Raw genomic sequence first — 17,636 nt, forward strand, 5'->3', positions numbered from 1 at the left:
GATTAACTCTGATGATCTAGGATGCTTTGTAGGGAGTAATCTGACATGTAGCTTTAAGCTGATGCTTTTCCATACTGATACCCATTTTTCCAGCAATAGTTATTAAATTGTGAGTTCTTTCTCTATTCTGATGTTGCTTCAACTTTATTAAGTTAATGTGATGATTTGGATTTATTTTTAAATCTTTTGTTTCATTGACACAGTTCTGAGTACTTAACATGATATCACTGTTTACAATGTACATTAAAACTTGATGGCTCATGTATTTGCATTAGTTTTTCCTTTAAAAAATATTCCTTGGGGCTGGGCATGGTGGCTCATGCCTGTAATCCCAGCATTTTGGGAGGCCAAGGCAGGCAGATCACTTGAGGTCAGGAGTTTGAGACCAGCCTGGCCAACATGGTGAAACCCAGTCTCTACTAAAAATACAAAAATATGTGGGCATGGTGGTGGGCACCTGTTCTCCCAGCTACTCGGGAGGCTGAGGCAGGAGAATTTCTTGAACCTGGGAGGCGGAGGTTGCAATGAGCCAAGATCATGTCATTGCCCTCCAGCCTGGGCAACAGTGAGACTCCGTCTCAAAAATACATATACTATATATATTTTTTTGTCAAATTTTATTTTATTATTATTATTAATTTATTTTTTTGGGACTGCATGCCATAGTTTAACTGGTACAGTTTTTTTTGCCTTTATAGTGTAATGTTTAATAAAGCATAGCATGCATACAGAAAAATAAATATAAGCCTTAATGAATTTTCACAAAGTGAATACACCCATATGACCATCACCCAGATGAAGAACCAAAACATTATCAGTACCCAAGAACCATTTTATGTTTCCTTTCAGTCGGCCTCCCTAAGGGTAATCATTATCCTGACTTTTAGCATCATAGATTAATTTTGCCTGTGTTTGGACTTTATATGGGAAGTCTAATTTATACTTTAAATGAAAATATACCACATATATACTCTTGTGTTTGGCTTCTTTTGCTTTACATTGTGTTTTGGAGATTCTTCCATATTATTGCATATATTGTACTTTGTACATTTTTAATTGCTGTATAGTATTTCATTGTAAGAATCTACCACAGTTTATCTGCTCATTTTACTGTGGGTCTGAATTTTAGTAGTTTCTATGCTTTTGCTATTATAGTGCAGCTATGAACATTTTTGTGCATGTCTTTTAGTAAAGATAAATACACCTTTCTATTGGGTATATACTTTGGAGTGGAATTGCCATGCTATAGGGTATGTGTAGGTTTATGTAGCTTTAACAGATGCTAAACATATTTTTACCAAATTTCACTCCCCTGGCAGTGTTATGAGAGAGTGTCTTTTTTCATTGTCTCCATTGTATGTGTGTAGTATTATCACATTGTAGCTTTGCTTTGTATTTCCCTAATGGCTAAGGAACTTGTGCACCTTTTCAGCTTTTTCTGGCCACTGAATATTCTCTTTTGTGAAGTGCCTGTTCAGGTCTTTAATTGGCAGTGTTTTTCTTTCTTAGTGTATAAAAATAGTAGTACATTTTATAAATGATGAAATACAAACAAGAGTACATTTTAAGTACTTGCCATTAAAAAAATTGGTATGTAAGGTAATGCATGTGTTAATTAGCTTGATGTAGCCATTCCACAATGTATATATATTTTAAGGCATCATGTTGTATACCATAAACATATACAATTTTTGTCAATTTTATTTTAATTTTTTTTTAGAGATGGGGTCTCACAATATTGCCCACACTGATCTTGAACTACTGGGCTCAAGTGATCCTCCCTCCTTGAGCTAGGATTACAGGTGTGAGCCACTGCACCCAGCCAATTTTTGTCAATTTTAAAAAGAAGTACAAAATTAATACCCTGGATGATGTTGCTACCACTGTAAATGATATTCTTTCATACTTTCTAGCTATCTGTCACAAGTATATAGGCAAATCATTTTTGTGAGTTTTATCTATCTACCTATTCTTTTATTCAGCAAACACTTATTGAACATCTATTATGGGCCGGGCACTTGTTAGCGACCTAAAGCAATAATAGTATGTGCTAGGTACTAACTTAGGCACCAAGAATACAAAGATAAAAACAGAAATGCACCTTTCCCTGATATGCTCACAACCTAAGAAAGACAGGTAAACAGAAAAATGACAATATCATGCTATATGGTAAGTACTATATGATAAGTGAGTTGTGGTCAGGAGGTGATGGAAGAAATCTTTTCTAGGCATGCAATTTATATCTACTCTTGGACTAGTCCATGCCCGCCTCTTATTTTGCAGGAGGCTTACTGAACTAGCATTTGACTGCATATAATTTTAAATCAGCTTTATCTAGTACATCGGTTTAGGTCCCAACAGGAAACAGATGGCATACTTAAATTAAGATAATTATAGGAGAATTTATTTACAAAGAGACCATTACAAAGATATGTATGAGGTATGGTGACACCAAAAGAAAGGATAATGCAAGAAGCAAAAGTCTTGAAGCAGTGAGCAGTTACTATTCGTAGGCCTGAAGGAATAAGATGTAAGAGCACCTGGCAGGAAGTCAGATAAAAAGACCTCCTCAACACACTGACCTGTCTTTTCATACACTCTGATCTTCTGTGGAGGTCCCAGTAGCAGAACCCAACCTGATAAGCCAGAGGACATGGGAGTACCTTGATGTAGTTTACATGAGTTCAATTCCCAGGGCACAGAGTGGAGTGGAGAGTGGTGCTGGAGGAGCACACCAAAGATATCTGGCACACATAGGAAGGCAAGGATTGAAATTAAATTCATTCCTTGATATACTTTGCAAATGATGTTCCAAAGATAATGATGTCCTCAGGTATGCTGCCCCTTTTACTCACTACTTTCTCTATTAAGCATGGAAAAATGAGGAAGGATCACTTGAGCCCAGGAGTTTGAGACCAGCCTGGGGAACACAGCAAGACCTCATCTCTACAAAAATTTAAAAAAGAAAATTAGCTGGGCATGGTGGTGCACACCTGTAGTCCCAGCTACTCGGGAGGCTGAGGCAGGAGGATCACTTGAGCCTGGGAGTTCAAGGTTGCAGTGAGCCATGATCACGCCATGCCACTGCACTCTAGCCTGGGCAACAGAGTGAGACCTTGTCTCTTAAAGAGAAGAAAAGCAAAGCAAAGCAGAGTTCTTGAGATCCTAAAGAATCATCTTGAGTTGATCCAGTCAGATGGTGATAAGCATTGTTTTCTCCTTTCTCAGCTTACCTGTATCTCATAGTACACACTCTGCTTAGCTAACACAGGGTTGGGCTCCCTGCAGAAGGGGCAGGAGGCGGGCAGGAATGAAAAGGAAGACTAGGAACTGGGAGTGTGTTAGATGGGAGGGGCAGCCATGGAACTCCATGGGCCAAAGCCCCAGGGCATTAGGAGTTAATGGCTGGTCCTAACCCTGGCTAAGCTGCCCTGCCTCAGCATGACTGCCAGAATGGGACCTTCTTGCTGAGATCACCTTCTTTGGAGCTTCCAAGATTTTGGAAATTAGAGCTTTTGGCTCAGATGGCTGCAGCTTGCTGAGCATACTTAGGAGTGGCAAAGACAGGCAACCCTGGAATCTAGGGAAGACGTGGCATAGAATGATGGTTAAGAGCTCAGATGCTGAAGCCAGAGTGTATATTCTGTGTTTGCTCCTTACAGCCTCTATGACTTTGGGAAAGTTATTTAACTTCTCTGTTTTTCAGTTTCCACCTCTGTAAAATGGGAATGCTAATAGTAACAGCTCCAGGGGTCTTAAGAGGAGTCAGTGAGTTAGTATTTGCTAAGTTCTTAGAAAGAGCTCAGCATAGAGAAAGCACTATATACATGTTTCTTAAGTCAAACTTGAATATCCCTACTTGCTGGGCCTCTTCTCTCAGGCCTGCCCATCCAGAGCAATTCTTGAGGTTGGTAGCATTTTCCTTCCTGTCAATGCACATTTGGCTGACTGTTCAAGGCCATAGGTTTGTTTGGTTTTTAGGGAGGGATGGCCAAATTGCCTCTAAGAAGAAAAGATCCTCTTGTGAATATGGAAGCTTAGCAATCCCCTGTCCTTTCAGAATGGGAAAGGAAAGTAGTACATCCCTGACATAAGCAGTACCCACTTCTATGGTAGGAGACTACCAAGGATATTGCTAGTTCAGGGTGAGTAGGGTATTCTGACCTGCTGCCCACTAGCAAGGTTTGATTTGCCCTTTTTGGCATTGTGGGACACTACCTAACTTCCTCCTGGCTGAAGAATATTCTTCATTGACTAAGAGCTAATTCTGCCTTGTGTTAGGTAATCTGAATTCTGAGAGTTGAATTAATAGAAATGGGATGGAGTAATTCTTGTATCTTAACTTTTGGGTTCTTATTAGGAGGAGTCAGTGGCCTTTCAGCAAAGCAAGAAGTTTCTGCAAAACACACGCCAGCTTGTTCAAGAAGATCCTGTTGGGCCTGTTGTGTTTGGGTGAGATATTGAGAATTCATGAAAGTGAGAAACACAGTTATTTTAGAAATTTGCCTTGTGTCAAGGTGATTACCAGGTGGAAGGCATTTTTATTCAAAACTGATCTAAAAAGCTATTTGATGTATCAATCTTAACTACTTATAGGTGAACCATAATGTATTGAACTGCACTTGTAGGAACAAGTGAAATCTGAGAATAAACTATTTTTCAAAAGTGTACTATTTGACGGATTTAAAATATTTCAGAGAATGGGGGCTTATCCTTTTTTTAGTGGCTTGATTTGGTGGAGTGCATGATTCTTGCAGCCTTTATGACAGAAGCCTGTATTATACCTTACTTATTTGCTGGTTTACTAGTAAGATCAATGATATAAAATATTCTTAAAAGACAGCAGAGCTCCGTTTAAAACATACTATCAGTGGTATATGGGGCTTTGATGTCAAAATAAGAGGCAGCTGGGATGGTGGGAGCAAAAATTATATTTGGGATGAGTAAGAGAGCCATGGGATGAGGTCCACATGGCTGCACTTCCTAGTGGTAGCTTTGTTTACATGGTGTGTTCCAGAGGCAAGGTTAAAGTGACTGGGGTAATAAAGTTTCAAGGCGAGATGACTGACTTTTGAAGAGTCTAATGGTGAACACTGATCAAATCTACTCCAAGGGACAGACAGAGGATATTAGATAAAATCGAAGGGAATGAGATTTCATTAGGGACCAGTGAAAATATGCAGTCCTCGCATTAAGTCAGACTGTCCTTGGGAATCCTCAAGAAGAGGACAGTTAGACATCTATCCTGGCCTCAAGAAGTGCAGCTCCGTCTGACAGTAGGGCTGGGTGGCAAGGTCTCTGGAGGGTTTTTCTTGCTGTAAGTCCCAGGCATTCATGACTGGAGTTTCATTTGCCCATTGGAAGCACTGCCTTGCTGATCCTTACTCTGCTTCTTCTCTTTTTAGCCTATGCTGCCTATTTCCTGGCAGCTTGCATCTTGAATTTCCAGAGGGCACTGGCCTTGTTTGTCATCACCTGCTTGGTGATCTTTGTCCTGGTTCACTCATTTCTGAAAAAGCTCCTGGGCAAAAAATTAACAAGATGTCTGAAGCCCTTTGAAAACTCCCGCCTGCGGCTTTGGATGAAATGGTAAGATAAGAATCTCAATACCTGGCCTCACAGCTTATCCCAGTCCACCTCCTTTTTTCTCTTTTGATAGTTGCTGAGCAGTCTCTCAGACCCGCACATATGCTTTTCAGAACCAAAGCGCAGAGAAAAATAACAGGCCTCTGAGCACAGGACCTCAGTCCAGATTCTTGTAGCCTTGGGTCTCAACATTGCTGCGGGGCAGGAGGAGTTTAGTTTCAGAGAAGAGTTTTAGTCTGATTGTCATCAGGGCCAGTGTCAGAAATGAGAAAAATCATACTCCTCTTCAGTGAAGTAATCAGAACACAGAGCCTTGCAGCTGCATTAAGCGATCAAATTGATTTGGTGGTCATTGGTGTCTCCCATAGTTCCCTGATACTTTTTATGCTTTTTTCTCTCTAGTCTCCTAGACTTCCTGCACCCACTGGTGCCTTTTAAAATTCCTTAGAGTTTAAAGAGAAAACCTACAGTTGTGTATATTCTGAACTGGAGTCTATAGCAGCCACAGCTCTAACATGGCCTTTGATCACAGGCCAGGAGTGAGAGAAAAACTTTCAGACTCTCTATAAGTTATTTGTTTTTCATTCACTGGGTTGATGACATGGTCTTGGCATTCCTTCTTCAGGGTGTTTGCAGGAGTCTCCTTGGTTGGCCTTATACTGTGGTTGGCTTTAGATACAGCCCAAAGGCCAGAGCAGCTGATCCCCTTCGCAGGAATCTGCATGTTCATCCTCATCCTCTTTGCCTGCTCCAAACACCACAGTGCAGTGAGTTTTGGGTATTTGGGTTGGGTATAGCAACACATGGCCAAGGGCCAAGTGATAATCATAAAGTGTATGCATCAAGTATTAATTACAAGGGCATAGAACTAAGTTCGTAACAACCCCTAGAATTTGCCTCTTCGATAATTTTGTTTCTAAGATAAGTTTAAAAAATTCTCAGAGGCCCTAGACCACTTATTTTGAAACTGTAGATTGTGATCCATTAATCAATCTTGATACCAATTTTGCGAATCTAGGCCAGTGTTAAAGAAAGAACAAAAGAAAAAAAATAAGGAAGGAAAGAAAAATAGAATACAGTAGAAAATCAGTTCGCATTGCAGATAGTACTGTTAAAATATTGATTTATAAAACTTTTATTTGTATGTATGCATGCATATATGTGTGTATAAGGTCATCTAACCTCTAGACACATTTTTTAAGAACCTTATGAACATATGTGGCTTTTTATGTATTACTGCCCTGTTTCTCCCTACCATTGCCCCTGCTCCCTATGCCATCAGACCCTAGACTTACTGTTAATATTCTAGGTTGGTTCCACCCAGAGTACATGTTTAAAACTCCAGCCAGGTAATGGACTAGCAGAACTCACATTGGAATAATTTTCTTATTGATCCTAGGTGTCCTGGAGGACAGTGTTTTGGGGCCTAGGTCTTCAGTTTGTCTTTGGGATCTTGGTCATCAGAACTGATCTTGGATATAGTGCGTTTCAGTGGCTAGGAGAGCAGGTCCAGGTATGAGAAATTAAATGCGAGGGCTTTTCTCTTTTAGAATCCTAGAGAAAGGAGATTTGAGGGGAGCATGAGAAGATTAGGCTGTATCTTGTTAATGATGTGGTGGAAGATCTGGTTGGGAAAGGAGACAGTGTACTAGGATACAACTAAGAATATGAATAAAGAGCTCATGGGGACATAGCCTGCCCCTGGGCTGTCAAAGAGAGGCCAACCTCAGTAGCAACAGTAGGTCCTCAGGACGCATGGGGCTGGTCTCGTCTTCCTGTGTGTCCTTTTGGGTTTCATTCTTATTCTGTCTTTTTCTTTTTTTCCCTTCAGATTTTCCTGAACTACACTGTGGCTGGCTCCAGTTTTGTCTTTGGGGATATACTGGTCAAGGATGTCTTTGCTTTTCAGGTGATACCTATTTTATGGGCAGGAATGATGGTCTATGGAGGGGTAGAGGAATAAAGCAGAGGATGAAAGTGTGTGTCCAAGAAATCAGCCCCCCTGTACACCAATTTGACCCTAAAAAGAGGGTTTAACCCCATCAGTAAAGGAAATGGCATCTATCTCCTTCCCTTTGGTCATTGCCATCATAAAATTAGATGAAATGAGAATTGGGGGAAAAGGGTCAGAAAACAGCTTGTGGTTTAGTACTGGTGGGACAATGGATTTAATACATTTAAAATGTATCCCTAAACTAGTTTGTGTAGGTACTGAATACCTACACTGTATGAGATACCCTTGGAATGCTAAGAGTTTAACTTAGAAGCCTAAAACACAGTCCATTCACAGCCTACACAGAGTATGCAACGTAACATCTCATCACCTGCTACCATTCTCATTACAGGCCTTACCAATCATCATTTTCTTTGGATGTGTGATGTCCATTCTCTATTACCTGGGCCTTGTGCAATGGGTAGTTCAGAAGGTGAGTCATTCTCTTACACCAGTCAGGAGACAGGCCTTCATCTTGTCATCAGTCAGCTTTGGAAAAATGCCCATAGGTAGGGTCTAGAGTGTTAGAAACAATGGGAAAAGGCAGGCCCTCTCAAGCATGCCTGATAGCAAACTGTCAGCCCAGGCCCTAGGTAGGTTGAGGGCAGAGCAGAGAGAAGATGAGCTGGACTGCCCTTGATACTGAGTTTTAATGTACTTGTTCTAAAGGCAACGAGTCCTGAGTTCTGGTCAAGGCTCTGTTTGTAAGTTGGTTTTTGGCCCTGGGCTTGCTGCTCTACTTCTCTAGGCCTCAGTTTCCTTATCAGTAGAGGAGGAGGAGTTTTGCCAGATGTTCTCCAAGATTCCTGCTAACATTAATGGTTTAGGTTTCTGTATTCTTCTAGGTCGCCTGGTTTTTACAAATCACTATGGGCACCACCGCTACAGAGACCCTGGCTGTGGCAGGAAACATCTTTGTGGGTATGGTAAGCACCTTGAGGCCTTTTGGTCTTCTTCCCTCTGAGGAACTGAGAATTTGGCACAAAACAAGAGTATGCTTTCCTTCTGAAAAGTCAAATAAATGAAGACTGTGGGGCAGCCAATCTCGATGAGAGATAACTCAGCAGCTCAAAGAAGACTCTGCTCATTGTGTTCACCCTTTGCGCCTAATAATACTTCCCTGGTAATACTTAATCTGGAGGGATAGCCTTCACCACTTCTAATGAACACTTCCTACATAGGAATGTAGGGAATGTCCTGGTCCAATTCATATCCCCTTTTGGAGGCTATGAAGGGTGTTTGATCCTCATTCTGGTTTCTCCCTGTGACTCCCTGCAGTACTTGGTTTCCAGGGTCTCTAAGGAGGAAATCACTTGTCTTGCTCATGGCTAACGCCCAGGCTCTTCCCCATAATACTTGCTTGGTACATTCGTCTGTATGGAGTAGGTGCTCCATATGTGCTACTGACTGATCAGCTCAATGTTGGGGACAATGACTTGTCACATTTGCAGGGAGTTAGTACTGAGGTCTTTCTCTCCCAAGGCTCTAGGCTGCTTCTGAAATGTTCTCAGAGTACTTCTGGATACTTTACCATAGCACTCCACATTTTGCTGAAATTATCTATAATCAGCCTAGTTTCCTATGTGAGACTATAAGCTTCTAAGAGTAAGGACTTTGCCTTAACTATATTAATGTCCTTAGCATCTAGTACAGTGCTAGGCACATAGTTGGCACTTGTTAAATAATAGATACCATTATCTTAGGTCAGTGCTGGATACAGCTTACATAGATGGCCCTTCATAATTTCATAACATTTTCACAAACATTATTTCTTTTGATCCATAAACAGGGGGTTTGGATCATCTATTTGTATTTCATTTAATGAGTACTGTTTAAGCATCTAATACGTTCTCATTAAGTGCACTGCATTCCATAAGTTCAGTAAGTGTGTGGTTTTAGACATTGAGAATATACAAACAAAATATACCATTTCTCTTCTATAACATTTTAACATGTCAATAGATGAAACAAGCATGTATAGAAACAGGTGAGAACTATGCCAGCCAGGACAGGATTGGGTGCCAGAGGAAGTAAGGCAGAAGCTGGATGGGCCCGACAGCTGGGCTCCGTGCTCACTAAGTGAAGCTGTGGCTCACTGAACAGTGCTCACACTGGACGGATGTATGTCTAGTGGGTCCAGCCCCTGGGGCTGGGGTGGGCACTCTGGCGTGGGGAGTTGCACCTTCTTGGAATCTGACTGTTTTCTCCGTGTTTGTAGACAGAGGCACCTCTGCTCATCCGTCCCTACCTCGGGGACATGACACTCTCTGAAATCCATGCGGTGATGACTGGAGGGTTTGCCACCATTTCTGGCACTGTGCTGGGAGCCTTCATATCCTTTGGGGTAGGCATAGTCTGCTTGATCACTCCTGGGTGAGCTTGAGTTGGGTTTGATAGAAACACTGATGCCTAAGTCTGGCGCCTCACAGGTTGATGCATCATCCCTGATTTCTGCCTCTGTGATGGCCGCCCCTTGTGCTCTCGCCTTATCAAAGCTAGCGTATCCGGAAGTGGAGGAGTCCAAGTTCAAGAGTGAGGAGGGGGTAAAGCTGCCCCGTGGGTGAGTCCAAGGAGGCATATACTTTGGGAGATGGTGAGCTGTAGTTAAGAGTGGCACTATGGTGGCAGACTTCAAGTCTCCCTGAGGGGGAATAATGTGATTCCATATTCCCTCTTGCCTATCTCTGCTGCTTGCTAATCATGCTGGTTTTCTTCATTTAACCCTCCCACCTGGCACTAGCTTCTGCATGCCAGTACCCTCTGTCCTTGACATCCATGCAATTACATGACAATTATATCTGATATTGCTTCAGAGTAATTTCCACTAATAGGGTCACTGAGGAACCCCTGTCACCTTCTACATTGGCCTTGCACCCTCTTCCCGCACGATAGGGACAGTGGGGTTTCTCTTCTCTGAGGGGCTGAGACTGCTGTAGACACCCTATTCTTGCCCTCTGCCCAATAACCACAGGAAGGAGAGAAATGTCCTGGAAGCTGCCAGCAACGGAGCCACAGATGCTATAGGCCTTGCTACTAATGTAGCAGCCAACCTGATTGCCTTTTTGGCTGTGTTGGCCTTCATCAATGCTGCCCTCTCCTGGCTGGGGGAATTGGTGGACATACAGGGGCTCACTTTCCAGGTAAAGGATTACATTTGTTGGGCTGTCCCTCTGGGATGTGGTTAGGTAGCCCTTCAACCATGCATGTCCTTCTGACCCACAGTAAGCCAAGAGAGAGCATGAATAGAATGGTAGAGGAGATTGGGCCAAGGCTCCAGAGAAGGTCCTTGGCACCTGACCTTTGTTATTAGTCCTTCCTTTTCCTGTGATATCTCTCTTTCACTCAGGTCATCTGCTCCTATCTCCTAAGGCCCATGGTTTTCATGATGGGTGTAGAGTGGACAGATTGTCCAATGGTGGCTGAGATGGTGGGAATCAAGTTCTTCATAAATGAGTTTGCGGCATATCAGCAACTGTCTCAATACAAGAACAAACGTCTCTCTGGAGTGGAGGAGTGGATTGAGGGACAGAAAGAGTGGATTTCTGTAAGTGACAATCCAAAAAGCATAAACACCGTGAGGTCTCAGCCATGGTTATCTGAGGGTAGACAGAAAGTGCCAAACAGGTTTGTTGCAGACCTGCAGATGCCTTTCTGGGGTCGCAGGCCTAACTACAAAGCAAGCAGAACAGCATACCTAGCAGCCTCATCTGCAGCGCCTGAGCTATTACGGGTCTGCATGCTATTTTCCCCCTCCCACCCCTTCTTCATTATAAGGTTCCCTTCTTCATTTATAAGTTTAAATTGCTCCAAATTAATATCCTTTTTCTTTCCCTTTGCCTTTCTCCTCCTCCTTCGCAATCCTTCTCATTCCCAGGCCTTCTCCTTATTCATAGCCTTCAACAAGAACAGCGTTGGGCAATGAGGCCCATGGTGGTTTCCATGTCATTATCCCTATAGTAACTCAGGGAACAGTTGTTTTCTGAGCATCCTTTCATGTTCCTTGGGAAACCATGGAAAAGACTGGGGGCTGTCAGTACTCTGGAACTTCTATTGTGATTATAAGACCGCACGCATGGGACTGAATTTATTTGCTTATTTATTTTTGTTTTCCCTAGGTGAGAGCTGAAATCATTACAACATTTTCACTCTGTGGATTTGCCAATCTTAGTTCCATAGGAATCACACTTGGAGGCTTGAGTGAGTTCATCCATTTTCCCAGCTCCCCAGTAAGACAGCCAGATCCCAGCTTCTGTAGTGGGCAGTCCTGGTGCTTCAGCACAAGTTGGGATCAGATAGAGAAGCCATTGTGAAATGTGCCCATTTCTTAGGCTGCAGTTAACTTGGACCTAAGGCAGTCATGCCCACCTGGCTATGCATACAGCCCTTTATAATCTCAACTTCAGTTACTTTTTTTCCTTTGGATTGGAGGAAACTAATTTTATTTTAGTTTCCCCAAATTAGTTTTAGGCCCCAAAAACTAATTTTATTTTAATTTTCTCTATGAGGAAGAAAATATAATGATATTATTTCAATTTTGCCATTAAATTGGAGTAGCGCATATATAAATAAAGATATTTATTTAATTAATTAATTTTTTTTTTTTAAAACAGAGTCTCACTCTGTTGTGCAGGCTGGAGTGCAGTGGTGTGATCTCAGCTCACTTAAACCTCCACCTCCTGGGTTTAAGCAATTCTCATGCCTCAGCCTCCTGACCTGGGATTACAAGTGTGTGCCACTATGCCCATTAATTTTTTTTGTGTGTGTATTTTTAGAACAGACGGGGTTTCACCATGTTGGCCAAGCTGGTCTTGAATTCCTGGCCTCAAGTGAGCTGCTGCCTTGGCCTCCCAAAATGTTGGGATAACAGGCGTGAGCCACCGCGCCTGTTCTTGTATTTTATTCAGTAGTGAAGACACTTTTTGAAATTAGGCTGCTCACTAGTCATCCTCATGGAAACACAAAGAATTAAAACAAATAAAAGCAGCAGGCACATAAAGCAGATAGACAGTAAGAGTGAGTGGTGTAAAGTGTTGGATTTAAATCTGCAAGTACCAAATGTTAAAGGAGTGGGTCTTTGAAGCAGACACAGATATATTTAGACTGTTGGAGATACTGCTGCATGGGGGTGATGGTTGGAGGAATAATATGAGGAAAGTGGAATTGTCCTTGAGGACAGGGGCACAGGGATGACTAGCAGATCCCAAGTTTGGAAGATCCAGGTTAGAAATGGATCTTAGGCTGGATGTGGTGGCTCACGCCTGTAATCCCAACACTTTGGAAGGCCAAGGCAGGAAGATTGCTTGCTATAGGAGTTTGAGAGCAGCCTGGGGCAACATGGTCAGATTCTGTCTCTATGAAGAATTTGAAAGTTAGCTGGGCATATTTGCACATATGCCTGTAGTCCTAGCTACTCGGGAGGCTGAGGTGGGAGGATTGCTTGAACTCAGATCGAGGCTCCAGTAAGCTGTGATTGCACCGCTGCACTCTGACATGGGTGACACAGGGAGGTCCTGTAGAAAGAAAAAAAGAAGAAAAGGAAGGAAGGAAGGAAGGAATCTTAGAAGGAGTAGATTATAATAAGAAATATAGCTCAGTGTGTCCCTTTTTAAAGGCAATTATATTCTGGGGTAGAGTCATTTAATTCATGTATTTGGTAGCCAATTTAATTGAAAGGTGAAATAATTCCCTTTCAGTTTACCTTTTCCCCTTCTGTTAAACACCTGACTATATTGTTCTAGTCTTGATGCCTGATTACTGTCTGATTATGAGATTGCCATCTAGTAGTGGGATATGCATTGTGTGGCTAAGTCTTACGCCACACAATGAGTGTTCCTTTCCTTAGCCCTCTGTCTCAAAATAGTCCATCTAATTCTGGTCCAGGCTTAAGAGTGCATATCTCAAGCAGTGAACGCCAGGCATTTGTACCTGCCTGGAAAAACCCAGAGCCTTGCTTGATCCAGATACATCTTGGGTATGTTCACAGAACCATTAAAGTGAGGGTCAGACACTCAATCCTTGATCTGAGGAAAGTCTAAGTTAGTGATCCCTCAGGACTAATGTATACACACACTTCTTAGGGCAACACTGGCCAATCTCAACTGGATGGTAATAAGGACGCTCTTCATTGGCTGTGTTTTGTTTCCCTGTGTTCTTCTAAGTGGGGCCTCATGGGATATACCTGATTGCCTTGGTGGGGAAAAGCTGAAGTTATTTCATTTTATTGTCTGCAGCATCAATAGTACCTCACCGGAAGAGTGACTTGTCCAAGGTTGTGGTCAGGGCCCTCTTCACAGGGGCCTGTGTATCCCTTATCAGTGCCTGTATGGCAGGTAGGTGCCTCAGCTCTGATGGAGATACTGCTGCATGAGGGTGATGGTTGGAGGAATAATATGAGGAAGGTGGAATTGTCCTTGAGTACAGGGGCAACAGAGATTACTTCCCTAGATCATGACAGGATGTCTTTCAGAATATTGATTTACCCATCCATTCCACAGATACATGGCAAAGGCACCTAATCAACAGTGTCCACAATTCGTGCCAAAAGAATAAAGAGCCTTGAGAAGCATGTGTCAGATCTTCCCCTTAGTACCTCTGTCTCCTTTATCCAGGAATCCTCTATGTCCCCAGGGGAGCTGAAGCTGACTGTGTCTCCTTCCTAAACACAAATTTCACCAATAGAACCTATGAGACCTACATGTGCTGCAGAGGGCTCTTTCAGAGGTAAGCACCAGGACCCCATTCCCTTCTCTCACACACGGCCCTCAGGTCTCCAGGGTAATGCTGTTGAGATTGAATAGAGTGTATGAGAAGGGCTGTGAGTACTGGTAATAGCCTAAATCAGTGTTCTTTTCTCTTATTGGGTGCATCTTCATTATTAACTTAGTATGCTCCAGTGACAGGGTCTACCTGTGTTAGTGGGCTACTGAGAAGTAGAGCAGCAAGGGAAGAAGAAAAATGGTTTCCCTGATAAGAAATTACTCTACTGGCTGGGCACGGTGGCTCATACCCACAATCCCACACTTTGGGAGGCCGAAACGGGAGGATGGCTTGAGCCCAGGAGTTCGAGACAAGCCTGGGCAACATAGCAAGACCCTGTCTCTATTTTATATTAATTTAAAAAAAGAAATTACTCTACTTATTGTGATTGGAATACAGGTAGGTTATAGGTAGACTTAGCAATGGTTATAAGTGGCTAAAATATTACAGGCTTCTTCAGACAGAAATGAAGAAAACTGAGAGAGGATAAAGTTGAATTTACAAAATCATGATGAGTTCAGGTAGTGTAAAAACGAACTTGTTTACCAAAATCTAGAATATGAAAAGAAGAGGATATGTCATTAAGCTAAAAGAACTAGTTTTGGAACACACAAAAGGAAAGATTTGAGGAACTAGAATGTTTGGTGCCTTCAAAGAAAAAGGTGTGTGTGTATTGGTGGTGATATATGCGTGAGTGAAGGGAGTTGTGGGAAAAAAGGCTGAGAGATCATAAGAAGCCTTGTATGAAATACTAAAGAATTTAGGTTTTGACCTGCTGAATTCTGAACACTGGCATGATCAACTATGCTGTTTCAAAATATCATTTCGGTAGCCATTTGGATGGCAAGGAGACCAACAAACACCCTGCTGTAATAGTCCTAGTGAGAGATGGTAAGAATTGATACTAAGTGGTTGTGAGGTTGGAGATACACTAGATCCAGTAGAATCAATAGGACTGATCATTGGCCAGATAGGAGGAAAAGGTGGGGTGAAGAAGAGGAAGGAGTCTCAAATGACTGTCTCTTTTCCAGCATGAGCAAGTAGGTCTAAGGAGTGCCATTCATTCACAGAAGAGGAGGACTAGTTTCAGGAATGGGAGTAAAAGGGAGAGATTATGGCTTAATTCAGTTTTTGTTTTTTATATTTACTGATTTATTGTATTGAGATCGGGTCTCACTATGTTGCTCAGGCTGGTCTTGAACTCCTGGACTCAAGGGATCCTCCCATCCTGGCTTCCCAAAATGCTGGGATTACAGGCCTGAGCCACCATGCCCAGCCTTAATTCAGTTTTTGATGTGTTAACTTGGAGGTAGTTGCAGGACCACCCTGTGAAGGTACTCAAAAGCCGCCTCAGGTCTGGGCTTCAAGAGAGAAATCAGAGCTGGAGATAGATTTAAAAGTTATGGGCTAGATACAGTGGCTCACATCTGTAATCCCAGCACTTTGGGAGGCCAAGGCAGGAGGATCGCTTGAGCTCAGGAGTTCAAGATCAGCCTGGGCAACATAGCGAAACCCCATCTCTACTAAAACAAAACAAAACAAAACAAAACTAGCCAGGCATGGTGGTGTGTGCCTGTAGTCCCAGCTACCTGGGGAGGCTGAGGTGGCAGGATCACTTCAGCCCAGGAATTAGAGACTACAGTAAGCCGTGATCCATACCACTGCAGTCCAGTCTGGGTGACAGGGTGAGACCCTGTCTCAAACAAACAACAAACAAACAAACAAACAAACAAATACAGATTTGGAAGTTATTAAGTGGTCTGTTCACTATATAGGTAGATATTCAGGTGCTGGCTGCTTAACAGGTTACTGGGCCAAGTTAATGAATGTTGCCCCTCCTGTGTTTGGAGGTTATCATCAGAGAAGGCAACTAACATATTTTTTAAAAAATTCTTTGGATGCACCATTAAAGTTGAGGTATGAGCTGGATTCATCATTGCCTCTGGCATCGTTTTTGATTTTTTTTTTTTTTGAGACACAGGCTCATTCTGTTGCCCCGGCTGGAGTGCAGTGGTACAATCTTGGCCCAGGCTCAAGCAATCCTCTTACCTCAGCCTCCTGAGTAGCTGGGACCACAGGCCAGGTGTGTGTCACCATGCCTGGTTAATTTTTACTTTTTGTAGACACGGGCGTTCATCATGTTGCCTGATTCTTATGTTCTTGTGGCATTTTGGTGGATTTTCTAAAGCCACATACTAAAGATCATTAGCATCTAGAATATGAAAGACAACGTTTTTGTCCAATTAATTTATACTAATTAAGTGTAAGCTGTTTTCAAGAGGAAGGTGGCCTTGGAATACCACCTTACTTTTGAGAATCAATTCAATACTAAATCATTATAAGCCATACATATTGACTCAGGGATATCTAGAAATTTCCAAATAGACTATGGTTAGGAGTTGGGCAAAGGAGCAGACACACATAGTTTATGGTTTCTTGCTAGTATTATCTTGAGAATGAATGAGAAAAGAAATATAATTGGGTTCTATTTGGTCATGGCTGATGCATCAATTTACAGGTTTTTGTTTTTGTTTTCAGCTGCTTAGTATAACTTATTGATATGTTTTGTTGCTTTGTTCCTGTCTGACCCCTTATGTACCTCCGTGGTTTTTCATTGCAGTACTTCTCTGAATGGCACCAACCCTCCTTCTTTTTCTGGTCCCTGGGAAGACAAGGAGTTCAGTGCTATGGCCCTTACTAACTGCTGTGGATTCTACAACAATACCGTCTGTGCCTAAGGCTGCTTGATCTATTTCCATAACAGTTTTGATCTTAACAGCTTTGTGATTGCAAAGGTTTTTATGTACTCAGGGTGCCCACAACTCACTCACCAAGATCTTTAACAGTAAATAACAGTAAATGTAAAAGATTCATTTTGTGCTGGGGTCGGTGGCTCACGCCTGTAATTCCAGCACTTTGGGAGGCCGAGGCGGGCGGATCACAAGGTCAGGAGATCGAGACCATCCTGGCTAACCCGGTGAAACCCCGTCTCTACTAAAAATACAAAAAATTAGCCGGGCGTGGTGTCGGGCGACTGTAGTCCCAGCTACTCGCGAGGCTGAGGCAGGAGAATGGCGTGAACCTGGGAGGCGGAGCTTGCAGCGAGCCAAGATCGCGCTACTGCACTCCAGCCTGGGTGACAGAGCGAGACTCTGTCTTAAAAAAAAAAAAAAATAAGAGATTCATTTCGGTTCACTGTATCCCAATAATGAAAAATAGCTTTTGTTTTTCCATTATTTGGCTGAACCAAAAAATGATATTCCTCATGGGCCCTGCCTGAACTTTTATTTGAAAAAATAAG

At 42.5% G+C, this 17,636-nt stretch overlaps 1 protein-coding gene across 2 annotated transcripts in view; it reads left to right on the forward strand.

Moving 5' to 3' along the window:
- SLC28A2 (solute carrier family 28 member 2) overlaps positions 1–17,197 on the forward strand; it is a 74,296-nt gene extending 57,099 nt beyond the window's left edge. Inside the window, exons 4-18 of one of the 2 annotated variants that reach the window (XM_054451061.1) lie at positions 4,361–4,452; positions 5,406–5,589; positions 6,212–6,353; positions 6,986–7,099; positions 7,418–7,495; positions 7,932–8,012; positions 8,425–8,505; positions 9,798–9,923; positions 10,009–10,139; positions 10,551–10,719; positions 10,926–11,123; positions 11,695–11,776; positions 13,810–13,908; positions 14,188–14,299; positions 16,956–17,176. In XM_054451061.1, the coding sequence (XP_054307036.1) occupies positions 4,361–4,452; positions 5,406–5,589; positions 6,212–6,353; positions 6,986–7,099; positions 7,418–7,495; positions 7,932–8,012; positions 8,425–8,505; positions 9,798–9,923; positions 10,009–10,139; positions 10,551–10,719; positions 10,926–11,123; positions 11,695–11,776; positions 13,810–13,908; positions 14,188–14,299; positions 16,956–17,073 (1,807 nt within the window). In that variant the 3' untranslated portion in view covers positions 17,074–17,176. Of the gene's footprint in view, positions 1–4,360; positions 4,453–5,405; positions 5,590–6,211; positions 6,354–6,985; positions 7,100–7,417; positions 7,496–7,931; positions 8,013–8,424; positions 8,506–9,797; positions 9,924–10,008; positions 10,140–10,550; positions 10,720–10,925; positions 11,124–11,694; positions 11,777–13,809; positions 13,909–14,187; positions 14,300–16,955 lie in introns of both variants that reach the window. The other variant, XM_054451062.1, reaches the window with a different exon arrangement.
- Positions 17,198–17,636: the final 439 nt, after the last annotated feature.

Source organism: Pongo pygmaeus, chromosome 16, assembly GCF_028885625.2.
Source record: "Pongo pygmaeus isolate AG05252 chromosome 16, NHGRI_mPonPyg2-v2.0_pri, whole genome shotgun sequence".
In the NCBI taxonomy this organism is placed as follows: domain Eukaryota; kingdom Metazoa; phylum Chordata; class Mammalia; order Primates; family Hominidae; genus Pongo; species Pongo pygmaeus.